This window comes from Takifugu rubripes, chromosome 11, assembly GCF_901000725.2.
Source record: "Takifugu rubripes chromosome 11, fTakRub1.2, whole genome shotgun sequence".
Taxonomy (NCBI): domain Eukaryota; kingdom Metazoa; phylum Chordata; class Actinopteri; order Tetraodontiformes; family Tetraodontidae; genus Takifugu; species Takifugu rubripes.
The window spans coordinates 11,153,688-11,166,329 of NC_042295.1; the positions used below are offsets into that span (position 1 = coordinate 11,153,688).

The following is a 12,642-nucleotide window of genomic DNA, read 5'->3' on the forward strand; positions in this document are numbered from 1 at the left end:
CGGTATCTCCTTGCAGATCAACAGCTGTCCGCAAACACAGGAGGGGACTTTGTCCAATCCCAAATTCAGGGTGGGAGGATGAATCCAAGTGAGTCAGTAAAACAGGAAGACACACAAACAAATAAAGCATTTTTTATTAGCCAACTTAATAAATAAAAGTCTTTAAGGACGTCTCTTAACACGTTCAGAGATGCCAGGGTGATACAAAATGTGTCGTTATAATAAATGCGCACAAATGTCATTTGATTATAACCCAGCTACAATCCCGGGTTTTTATGTTTTTTTAAAAATATATCAAAAGGTTTAATCCACGGGTGAGTCGTCTACGCTTTGGGCAAGTACAGTAATAAAAAAGGCAAATTGTTTGACGACATGACATTTGTATACTATATATAACAATCTATTTTGTTCGGTTGCTAGTTCTAAACATTGGTGTTGATTTTCCGGCCACATAAATGTTCTAACACAAAACTGTTTGTCTTGGCTTCCATTGCTTCCAGCTTTCGTTGAGCCTGATAACCAAGACACCCCCCCCGTGCACCCCTGCTATGTCTTCTCGTCAAATCAACTGCATAAACGTTGCTTCAAGTAATTAGTGAATAAAAATGATCTACTAAAAGCTGATGGTCAGTGGAAATGTTAGAGTTCAGTGTGTCAGACACTGGATTTCATATGCAAAAGAAGAGTTTCTCAACAGAGACCTTGCTGAACATGTTAATCCAAAGAGGGTGAGGTGGAGCGATGTCAAGCCAAAAAAAGCTTTGAGTTGTATAAATACTGCATAGTTTAGTCAGTGCAATCAAAAATGCTTGTATTCTATCATCTGGGGGAAATAAAAGTTAAGGTCGATGTATTTTTGGTGTTATGTGTGTTTTTGGAGTGTAAACACTACATGAACCATGACTGGTCCCCCTTTCCTGAGCACATCTTTCAAAGAGAATAACAGACCTAGGCAAAATAACAAGTGACCTCGCTAAGATATCAATTTCCCATTATATACCATCTATATATCTACAGGTTTTTAAAAAACACTGGGATTCACTGTACAAATGATCACACATTTCCAGTTCTTCACCATGCAGTCGCTTGTGCTGCTTTGTTCAAAAAGCAAGTGAGTGGAAATGGAACTGCCCCACCCGGCACGACCGACCTCAGGCACAGGAGGAATGACCCGGTGTCTTTGTGAATAAAACACTTTGATGGTCATGATTTGTTTTAAGCTAATAAGCGGATGGCACCGTTCTCGGAGCCCAGAAGAAGCAGCCTTTTGGTGGGCAGGACGGCGAGACTGGTCAGAGTGCCGCGGAAATTCTCCGAGCTCAGCTTCATGGCGCTGACTGGGCTCGCCGAGATGTCCCCCATGGAGTACACGCTGATCTTGTTGGCCACCGTCCCCGTGACGAGCTCCGAGCCGTAGAGGTCGAAGGCATGGATGGGGTCGGAGTGGGACTTGTACTGTCGGAGAGGCTTGTGTTCCAGATCCTTCCACACGGTGAGGGTGTAATCAGAGGAGGAGCTGATCACCACGTTTCCTTCTGCAGCCTGGAGGAGGAGGAGAAAGCAAATCACAAAAAAACCCAATCACGGACAGTTTGTCTTCAACAACCGCTTCAAGCAGGGGCTGAGGTATCATGACTCACTTGATTAACACTATTTACCCACACAGAGGAGGATAAGCTCTGGTAAATACCAGTTAAAGTTAGTTCAAGGTACAAAAACTTTATTTTGGTTTTACATTTCCAATCTAAGACCAATATGTTCCAAAAACAGTGCTTCTAATGACTAACCTGTGTCCATATTTGCCTAAACTTATGCCTTTAACACGACAAATACAATCCTTGACCTAATTTGAGGTTAAATAAAGTTTGCTCATCTTTTCGCCCTGTTGACAGCAGACTCGCTGGGTCTGCAGCTGCCTTTACAGGAAGTCAAACTAAAAACTGTTTGGCTGATCGGGATCTTTTAAATATATCAAGCAGCGACTATAAAATGCGCTCAGGAGTACGATAAAACAGAAGGAGGGTTTCACAAGAACATTTTACAACCCTATTACCTTCATTTGAAGGATATCTCCATCATGAGCCAGCCAGCCCTTCAGAATGAGTCCAGTGCGTGCGTCTAGCAGAACAATGAAGCCAGACGAGAAACCCGCTGCCACGGTTCGACCCGAAGGGCTAACGGCCAGGTAGCGGATGAGCCCAGAACCCACATTGTTGTACGCCAGACGAAACTCATGCTGGAGAGACGGCAAGATTTGTCACGATTAAATTCAGAAAAACAGGGACGGCGACAGTTCCGTGGCATATGGAATGGATCTGCCATGACTGAATGAGATGTGAAGCTTTCACCTGCAGGCCGGGTTTACGGGGATCGATGAAGCGGAGGACAGAATCGGCGCTGCCAAACACGACGCTGCAGTGTGGACCCGGCATTGTACTGACAGCTGTGATTGGATTCTTGCCATCCACTGCCTCATAAGAGCGGATCTGTTTGCCTAGGAACACGCAGTAAAGGACATATTTAGACATGCTAGGTTTTCCTCAGAACTCATCCAATTCAAAAAGGAGCATGATGATACCTGTGTACTGGTCCCACAGGTGCACGGTCCCGTCGCAGCTGACTACTTCCTGTGAAGCCTCCACCTGCCCCACGTAGAAGACCGATTTGCGATGGTCATTATAAGTCAGCCTTGGTTCCACTTCCTGTGTTCCGTCGCCGTGATTATAAAGTGGCCAAAGCTTCACCGTTTTGTCTTTACTGCCAGACAGGAAGTAATCCTCCCCCGTCAGCGGCGCCAAACACTTTGTTGTGCCAGAGTGACCGATGAAGCTTTGCAGGCGAATTTGATGAAAGTGGAAATGCGGATCCTGCTGGTTCAGGCCAATTTCATACTGCCAGTACGCCAGCCAGTTGCCCTGCAGGGAGCGGCCGCTGCGAGGGAGCTCCTGCTTCAGAGCACTGTCCTCTAATGTGGAACTCGTCACCCAGGACGAGGAAAAGGAGGCTGTGCTGGTGGATGGAGCTGGAAAGCTCGAGGCAGTGGTGATGATGGGAGTGGTGTGGGCCGAACGTCCCCAAGAGCTGGACAAGCTCAACTTTGGGTTACCGACATAATCGGCGTCCTGAGACACGTGAATACGGTTTCCAACCAGATGACTCCCAAACGTGCCTGACTCAGGTATTGAGTTTCCAGGCGAGCTGGAAGTGGGTGCAGAGAACGGACTGCAACCTATGCGCCTGGGGAAACCAGCAGCAGAGGAAGTGGACACCTCCGCCCTGGATGCCGATGTGGGGTTACATTCTGGACTTTGATGGTACGCCTGGCCCAACTGCCAGACCAGCTGATGGTTGGGAACAAGTTTCCGAAGTGCCGTGTCTCCTGGAAAACGCAGATGAGCATTGACTTGAGTTCAGCACATATTCCTCAGCGCTTACTTCCGAACTGAACGGGTGAAGTTTTTCCTACCCATGAGGCAGCAGAAGGGGATGTATGACGCGTACGCCATCTCGGGATTAAACACACACTGCAGTTCCTCTAAAACTCCCAGCTCGTATGTGACCGTCGACTCATCTGGCGTGCAGACATCCACGATGGTGACCTCACCCACAATTCTGCGAGGGGCGGCTTCCAGCTAAAGTGTAACAGGTACAAATCATGTAAATAGAAACAGATCTAAGTCTAGAAAACAGTGAAAAGACTGCAACGCTTGGAAACCATCCGTTTATTTCCCAAGCACAGGTCGCCATGCGTTACGTGCATGCAATACCTGAGGCTGCAGAGAATTCAGGAGGGAAAAAACTGCAAAGAACTGACGCAGCGTGTCGGCCATATGCTGCTGCACCATTTCCCTCCCGATGCGCAGACAAATGAGAGCGATCAGGCTGAGCGTCTTCAGGCAGACAACAGTGCGAGTGTGCACCCCGCTGGGAAAACTGAGTAAGGCAGACAGGATGACAGGTCAATAAACTACAGTAAGAAAAATGACTAACGACATTTAGAGACAACATCCTACAGCGTCTGTTTAAAATAATCTAGTTACCTCCATGTAAAAGGATTGGAGGTGTGACGGCTGATATTTACCCCATGCGAGGCGTGGTGAGCAGGTCAAGAAGAGGCAGAAGCACATCTTGATTGATCTTCATCAGCATGTCCATAAGAGTGGTGTCAGACAGAAAGACAATGATCTTCTGCGTGAGTGCAATGGCTCCGAGCAGGCTGGCCTCCTTCCGGGTGTTGAGACGCTGCGAGGAAGGTGGAGACACCTGGAACCATACACATCAGCTGAAAGGTGTAGACGCGGAGTGCACGTTTGTGCACGTTATCTGGTGAAAAACCAATACAAGCAGTGTCGATTTCCTCACCAGGTATCCGATATAGGGCAGGTACTGGTAAGTGAGCACAGGTTCTCCATAAAGTTGAGCTACGTAGATGAGACAGTCCAAAACAGGCCCTGCTGTCTGGTCTCCAACCACTGTTTTCTTTTCATACACGTTACCCATCCCAACACTTTCCAAGCTTTCTTCGAACATGGGGGACACCAACTGGTGATTTGCTGGTCCTGCAAAAAAGGAAGTAGGCCTGTAAACCCCAGGAAACAACAAAAGATGAAAAAAAGGGCAGGCTTTAATTTATACCAATATAACAGTTTGTGAGCAGTCGCAGCAAATTTCTGGCCACATATCGAGACGTCACCGTCGGTCCCAGAGTGGCCGACAGCCACCGGACTGTTTTGCAAACGGTATCTGAATGTGGAAACACAATAAAAAGGCATTAGAAATAAGTTACATTGGAAGCAAAAAGGTAAACGGCTCGCTTGCCTTGAAGAATCTTGTGCTCTTTCTCATCAGAATCTTCTGATGGATTGTGGTCTCCCCCCTCTTCTTTGGCTCCCACGTTGCCTTTTTCAGCCTCGTCATTCCCAAACCCCCCCTCTAGCATGGCAACGGAAGTCTGCGTGCATCCAGACAGTTTGAGCTCCAGGCTGGAAGCATCGGTTCCGTCGGTCCTCTGTTTCTGCTCACTGGTCTCGGGGGCCTCTTCCTCGTCCAGCTCTCCTCCCTCCTCTCCCTCACTGGCCTGTTTGAGGTCCTGGCTGCTGTCGGCCGATTTGAGGCTGGCCCGGTCTCGCATCGAGTCTCCGTCGCCCAGCGAGAGCTCACTTGTGCTGCTTTTGTCGCTTAGCTTCCCCACACTCAGAGATTCTTGATCCTGATCCTTGGATGTAGAGTTCTGGTTCGGCTCTTTCCCAGCAGCACCGCCGTTGACGTAGAACTCGTTCTGAAAGTCCTCAGCCTCTGACAGAAAAACCTGATCATTAAGACTGATGCCGGAGGAGTAATTGGACAAACCTGTGTCCCCCACTCCCGTGACACCTCCAGTGGCTCCACCTCCACCTCCCATACTCCCACTGACGGACCCGGAAGGCTGCCGCGACTCATCGCACTGGAAATCTTCCTCTTCCAAATGCATCGTGCCGCCCGTCAGGCCTTTGCAAGCTTCGCCGCTCAGGCCCGAGAGACAGCTTTCAAAGCCAGTAATGACCTGCAACACGTGCGGGAGCAGGCTGGACAAAAAGGCCTGGAGGCCAAGTCTGACAATGAGCTGCAGGATAAAACAGTCGGTGTAGAGGTAAAAGCGCGCTCGGAGGCAGTTCGGGTTCTCATACACATTTATCAGTGGCTTCAAAAGGTACTTGTTTGCATTTCTGGGGCCGAGCACTCGAGCAATGGGCTCAAAAAGGTACCAAGCAGCATAGACCGCGGTGGACTCCTCAACCATGAGCGCCAGGATGAAAGGCAGGAGGATTTCCAGACCCTCGGCAGTGATGTTGCTCCGCAGCATCGTTTCAAGCTGCTGCCACAGGTGAAACACGACGTCTCTTCCTTGGACACTACACGTGGTGTTCCTCTTGGCGTGGTAGGAAAAAATAAAATGGTGCAGTCCCGCAAAATAGGAAGGGAACGGGAACGGAGAGATGGTTAGGTTCAACAACTGGTAGGGGTTTGGGGGGGGCAGACCGTCAGAGATGGGGTCGTACTTGAAAAGAAGCGGATGTGGGCAATCAGGTGTATCATCAGTCATTTTGGAGCGTTTCCCAATTTGCAGCAGTGTTTCAAGAGCATGATGTAAAGAGAGCGGCACGTCGCGAAGGCTGGCCGAGCATAACTTCATGACGGCTTGGAACCGCTTTCTGAGGGGGGTGTCTGGTCTCAGGCCTCTGAGTTTAGAGGAGTAGAATATCTCCGCGATGAGAACACCAAGAGCCTGCATGTCTCTTTGGTGCAGCTGTGTAAGAGAAGGGAGAGACTCCGCCGTCACGCCGTCTGTATCCCTGGATCCCGGAGAATCGCACACGTCTGCATGCAGACTCTTCACCAGGAAGTTGTTCAGCTTCTCCAGCTCCTCTAAAGGTTGCAGCGGGTTGAAGCCTTCGGGGAGGGTGATCTTGACGTCCTCTCCATTTGCGACGCTAGCATCGCTGTGTTTTTTGCTTGCTGCACCGCTTCTCTGTCCCAGAGCGCTGCGGGAACCACCTGGAAAGTCGCCAGGAAAGGAACTTGGGGACTGAGACGCAATAAGCACTGCGTGATCCGACATCTTCCCTCCACCTGCTCCGATGCAGGGGATCGGAACAGGACAGGCAGCAGAAATGGACCCTAGAGAGTCCAGAGCTTCCATACCTTGTTCTAGCTCGGTATCTTTGTCCAACATAAAACCGCCGGTCTCGCAACCGGTGGACTCCAGCACCATTCCATCCAAAGAGTCTGCCACTGTGTCAATCTGAGGGATGTATAAAGAAGGCACGGTTAAAGAAGCGAGGCCAAGCAGAGGAGGTTCCGCCGGGGCATACTGGGAAGGAGATAAGCGCGGTGGGTGGGGTTGATCAAACAGCTGAACCACGCCGTAGGTAGTGAGATTAGTGTGGTTGTCCACCAGGTGGAGGCAAACGTTCTTTGCTTTGACAGCTTCTTTTCCAGACAACTTGTACCCAAATGTGAGATCGATCCAATGGTGCAAGTGCTGGGACACCTCTCTGCTCTCCAGAAGGCGGCGGTGGACCTCAATAAAGTCCTCGTAGGACTTGCACCAGGAAGGCACATCTAGGTCCGGCATGTCTGGATGTATGGAGCGGAATATGGAGGGATCGGTGTAGAACTCTGGAATGCACTCATCTGGAGTCCAGCTCTGCATCCGTTCCATGCTCGCCGGGTACTCGTTCGGCTCCCACTGGGATCGGACATGGCTGCACAGCACCGACTTGGGCGTCTGTCGGGCTTTGTAGACAAAGTAGGTAATGTCGGAGAGCACGTCGGATATGTGATGAGGCACGTGGAGGTGCTCCGGCTGCCCGCTGCCACCAGTACCTACAGAGCCACTCAGGTCACCTACACCGCTACCGCCGACCCCATTACCAACCGCAGCTGCCAAAGCCTCTTTGGTCATTTCATAGGTGAAGTCCAGCTGCTTATCTCCTTTATTGAGCCTAAACTTTGACCTCCTGAGATCCCGGAATTTTCCAAATGGCACAGTGAAATCCACCACCCATGGAAGAACTGGGTGGTAATTCGGGTCTCCTTGTCGCCTACCTGCTAGCCTGTTTAGCTCCATCAGGTAGCAGAAATTACTCACTCTTCCGTGAACCCAGTCGAGCACCAGCGACTTGAGCTCCCCGAAGCAGTCTTCGCAAAGTCTTTTCTCCACTTGGCTCCTACTCAAGCGCTCCTTTTCCTGAACACCTTTTGGTACTTGAATACTAGCAACACTACCATCTTGTGCCCCTTGCACTCCCAGCTCCTCGTAATGCGCCAAGTTCAGCTTTAGACGACCGCAGAGCTGCTCGTCAACCGCTACATCCTGCAGGGAGAGCTCTCCACAGGACAGCCCCGCTGAGTGACAGGCCTGCAGGGCTATCAGCAGCTGGTAGAGAATGAACAACACTTTGGCATGGCTGTTGGCGAGCGTTGCTGGGCTAAAGGAGACAATATCAAGAAGTGAATACTGCGTGTAAGGCAGAATGACATAGAGCATCTCTGCTGTCTCCAGCAAACCCTCTGCAGGAACAACATTGGGGCACAGGTGCTCCGGCTGAGGCTTGGAATAACAAGTCGCACTGTAACTTTCTTTCTCCTTCTCTCTGGCTGGAGAGATAGATGGTGAAACTTTGTCACATGAGATGAACGTTGAGTTGAAAAGCTTCTGTAGAGCATGACGCACTGCATCTACAGCTGCTATGTGCATCTGCTCACTGGTCCCAGCATATGGCTGCACGTATTTGGAATGAGCCTCACGCCACAGATTCCTATCAGGGGAAAACACAGACTTAGATTTTGATCCATGAACTTGCAAATTACCGACAAACAAGTCATCTAATCTCGATTACACTGAAGTTTTTAGATCTTGAATGTCGCAGCGGCACACCATGACAAATTCCTAGTTTGTGTAATACTGTGTATTACATGAACAATGGCAATAAACCTTCTTCTGATTCTGATTCTGATCTTGATGTATGGAAGCAGCTTATATTTAAATGTAAAAGTAAGATTTCAGTACCTGATGTTATGTTGTGACACACGCTGCATGGTTTTGACAAAAGAATCCTGTGACAGGAGATCCACTGGTTGATGACAGGGGTCTCTGGCAAGTCTGTAGTTCAGTTTACTTTTCCTCAGAGCCTGGATGCACACCCGTGTCCAGCCAGCAGGCAGCTTTGCCTGGGAACACTGAAGGTATGTGTGAATTTCCGCCTCACTGATCCCATCATAGCGTGCACAACGCCCTATCCTCTTCTCCCTCAGACCAGCCACCCAGCGAGTGGGAACCAGGGCGACGATCTCAGCAGGACGCGGACCAAGTCCTTGCTGTCGCCGGTCGACTCCCAAGTCTCTCTCAACACAACGCACTAACCAATCCATGGCAAGTTGCCAAATTCTCTTCAGTGATCAATTTCCTTCTGCACAGAACTGTCTCCCATTAGAAGGATTTTTTTTGCTGCACTTAAAGAGGAAGACGTCAGGCTTCAAGACCAGATCATATTTCCTCCGCTGGTCCCACTGGGAGTTATCTGAAAAGCACAAGCATGAAGCAGAATGAGAACAATTGGCTTTGGTAGATAGTGCTGCATATGGCAGAGAAATCCAGACTTGAAAGTGATCATTTCTTAGTGATTAATAAAATATGCTGATGCGGTGGTGTTGGGGAAGTCACGTGATTTCCGGATTCAAATCTCTGAAGTTTGAACTCAACTCACGTGACAGAGCAGCAACTACCGGTACTGTCTTTATGACATCTGAACACTGGTAGCAACATGGAAATGAAAATCGTGTCTCAGGAGATGCGTTCCTAATGCAAGTCTAAATGGTGATCGCAGTACAGTCACGAAAAGATGTCCTTTTGGAATTTCACACCATTTAAAGTTTGAATGAGATTTGAATGATATCGCCTGCACTACTTAGCCGCCGGGTGCAGTCCAAGAAACCGATCTGAGAGTAGCAAATGGTAAATTATTCCTGCAAACGTTGTTTAGCCAACTTCGCAAAGCATCTTTTACGTGACAAATATTGAAATTTCGAGTTGACAACTCAAATTAGAAACTTATCGCTAACGGCTAGCTTTGCTAAGTCGCTAAGGCTGCACAACGTTAATCAGGAGATTAAAACCCTTGCATAGTGTCGCTGACATTATTGTGAGATAAAATCAGCAGCAATGTTGAACTGCAACCAATGAACAGTAGCCAAAAATAATGAACAAACATAGACGCAAGACTTATTGTTTAACTCACCTCCAAACACCGGGAGCTACCGGAAGCTAGCTGGCTTGAAGCTAACAGTCGACTTCCAGCATCATGTCTTTGGCCTACATTAACTTATCATATCGAGCAGTAGGCGTTGATCGACACTGAAGTAGTGGCTTTTTCCTGTGATGATTATTGAAGCATGTCAACATCCAGAGCACGATCCGCCAGCAGATACTGGTTTCTCTTCCGTATTACTTGGAGCCATGTTTTTGAAGCGCTGCCTCACGTGATCCAGCTGCTCCATCTCATGTGACCCCGGCAGCAGACGAACGTCCGTCACTTCATCACTGATACGACAAATTTGGTTTAAAATCATGTTCAAGAGCTTCGAAAAATTAAAACAAACAAACACTCGATGTGCATTGTAACTGTACTGCAGTCTGCAGTATAATGCGCTGAGCCACTTTATCAGTCACAGCAGCTTTACTGACATACACAATGTCTCCACACGGTGGCGCTGCAGTGCCTATTCTCATTGTATTCTCCATAAATATTATTCGAGGGTTCAAATTTTAAACTTGACTCTACAATAAAGATGACATAAAATGATATGCAATAACTTTAATGAAAAGAAGAAAATAAACATTCCAGTTTCATGTACTGATATGTAAATTTGCAGTTATTTTTAACATATAGTAAATCAAGCATAACTGATTTTTGACAATTATATTACAACTAATCCAAATCAGACTTTTAGCGTAAATGTTTGACTTGTGTATTTGACCTGTGTTCACTACACACCAGTTCGACAGTAGACAGTTCACTTAAAAACAGACTTTAGTTGGAAGAGCGCATCAGGGAAGGCAGTTGTAAACATTTAGAATACATTTATAGGTTTCATATTTTGAGAACACAACCAAACATTTAGAAAGTAAATCAAGTACGTCACTTTTGTCCTGGTGGTTTTTAAAGCTAAACACACAAAAGCAATTTTAAGTAGATCAGAGTAATTTTACTGGGTGAGTCTAGGTTATGGAAGAACTCAAACTGAATACTGCCAGCTTATTCTGCAGTTCCTGTGCCCCAAACACCGCTCGACTCCAGAAAGTGCCACTTTATTATGCTCAGAACAGAAAACACATGAACGAAGGGACGTGTCTAATCACACACATAACCTCGCTTTTGGTGTCAAGGTAACTTCAAACAGTAGATTATATAGATCAATAATTAGAACTTAATCAATAAGACAGTAACATTAAGAGTTGCCAAACTGCAAAAGATAGCATTTATAATGGATAAAAACAGGGTTAACACTAACTTGAACTTACACACTGTTACAAACCATGCTGGGAAATCTTCCCCAACACGCTACACTGCCCCCACCTAGGTGGTTAGCTGTCCCCAGCAACCCAGGACAAAGTCTGAGGTGTTGGGGAAGCTGGTGATTTCGCCGTGTGGTCTCAGAAGGCCTATTGGTGGTTTCAGGAGGTGGAGTGGGTGAGTGAGTGGGTTGGTCCTCAGACCCCACCTCTCCCTCAGATTAGGTCAAGCGGTGATAGGGTGCAAGCCTGTCACAGCGGAGCAACATCACATGTTTCCTTTTGATCAGCGCACCCAGTACACCACACCTGACAGTCTCTCAAGCACAGTACAAGGTCCCACCCACTGGCCTATCAATTAAGGGAAAAGACCCTTCTTCCTCTCAGGGCTGTAGAGCCACACCTGCTCCCCAGGGGCAACGTCCTGTCCTTTACTACAGGAGTCATTCAGATTCAGATTCAGATTTCCTTTATTTGTCCCACACGGGGAAATTTACAGCACAACAGCAGCAGCAAAAGAAAAAGTAAAAAAAAATTAAAATTGGGGTAAGATATACAGAAAAAGGATGTATATATACAATAATCCATGATAAATGGATTATTGGCCCTTGTATACCTGTACATCGTACAGAGGCTGTATACAATATACACATAGATATACATATCAATACAATATACATATCAGAATATATAATATTCAGACTGTGCTATCGGGCATTATGTTTATTGCGCAGCCTGAGAGCAGCCGGCAGGAAAGATCTCCTTCACACAGCGAGGGTGGAGCAGCCACTCACTGAAGGAGCTGCCCAGTGCTGCCAGGGTGTCCTGTAGGGGGGGGGACGTGTTGTTCAACATGGATGACAGATTAGCCATCATCCTCCTGTTTCCCACCACCTCCACTGAGTCCAGGGGGCATCCCAGGACAGAGCTGGCCCTCCTCACCAGTCTGTCCATCCTCTTCCTGTCCCTGTCCGTGATGCTACTGGACCAGCAGACTGTCCCATAGAAAATGGCTGATCCCACCACAGAGTCATAGAAGGTCTTCAGGAGGGGTCTGAATAAAGGCAGACATGTGGGGTTCCTCCATGGACTGAATGGCCGACTCCACCAGCGCTATGGCGGCTTTCAGCTCGTCGCCATAGCGCTGGATGAGCGAGCGTGCTCGTTTGAGTTTGTGGTCCTGCTCCTTGCTGATGAGCCCCACCAGCTCCAGCTTCCGCTCCTCCAGGGTCGCCACCAGGCGGTCAAAATGGCCAGCCAGCTCAGTCCAGGTACAGTCCATTTGTCCGGCCCAGGCGCGACTGAAGAGGCCTCTTCTCCCCAGTGACTCCTGGTGGGCTTTGCCTTCCTCTGCTTTGGTCTCAACCAGAAAAAGGTGGAGTGCCTTCTCCAGGTCAAGGAGGAGATCCTGCCCCAAGTGGAGGAATTCAAGTACCTCGGGGTCTTGTTCACAAGTGAGGGAAGAATGGAGCAGGAGCTCCACAGGCGGATCGGTGCGACATCAGCAGTAACGCGGACTCTGCACCGGTCCGTTGTGGTGAATATAATTGCACACCATTAAAAATTAACTCTTGCTGCTCCGCACATTA

General features: G+C 48.3%; 1 protein-coding gene across 1 annotated transcript; it reads right to left on the bottom strand.

The window, feature by feature from the left end:
• Positions 1-116: 116 nt before the first annotated feature.
• On the bottom strand, positions 117-10,036 carry wdr81 (WD repeat domain 81). Its single transcript, XM_011608518.2, has 12 exons — positions 9,780-10,036; positions 8,552-9,062; positions 4,819-8,300; positions 4,636-4,743; positions 4,363-4,559; positions 4,082-4,263; positions 3,768-3,933; positions 3,467-3,632; positions 2,579-3,379; positions 2,349-2,494; positions 2,054-2,236; positions 117-1,542 (listed from the first exon to the last, which is right to left on the bottom strand). The coding sequence occupies exons 2-12, from the start codon at positions 8,911-8,913 to the stop codon at positions 1,216-1,218; spliced, it is 6,120 nt and encodes a 2,039-aa protein (XP_011606820.2). The 5' UTR covers positions 8,914-9,062; positions 9,780-10,036; the 3' UTR covers positions 117-1,215.
• Positions 10,037-12,642: the final 2,606 nt, after the last annotated feature.

Bases quoted from the DNA above. Each gene is read 5' to 3' on its own strand.
- wdr81 (XM_011608518.2), bottom strand. From the start codon at position 8,913: ATGGATTGGTTAGTGCGTTGTGTTGAGAGAGACTTGGGAGTCGACCGG. The intron at 8,301-8,551 runs GTACTGAAATCT...TTCCCCTGATAG, and splicing joins GTGTCACAACATAACATCAG to GAATCTGTGGCGTGAGGCTC. The intron at 4,264-4,362 runs GTGAGGAAATCG...GTATGGTTCCAG, and splicing joins TGCCCTATATCGGATACCTG to GTGTCTCCACCTTCCTCGCA.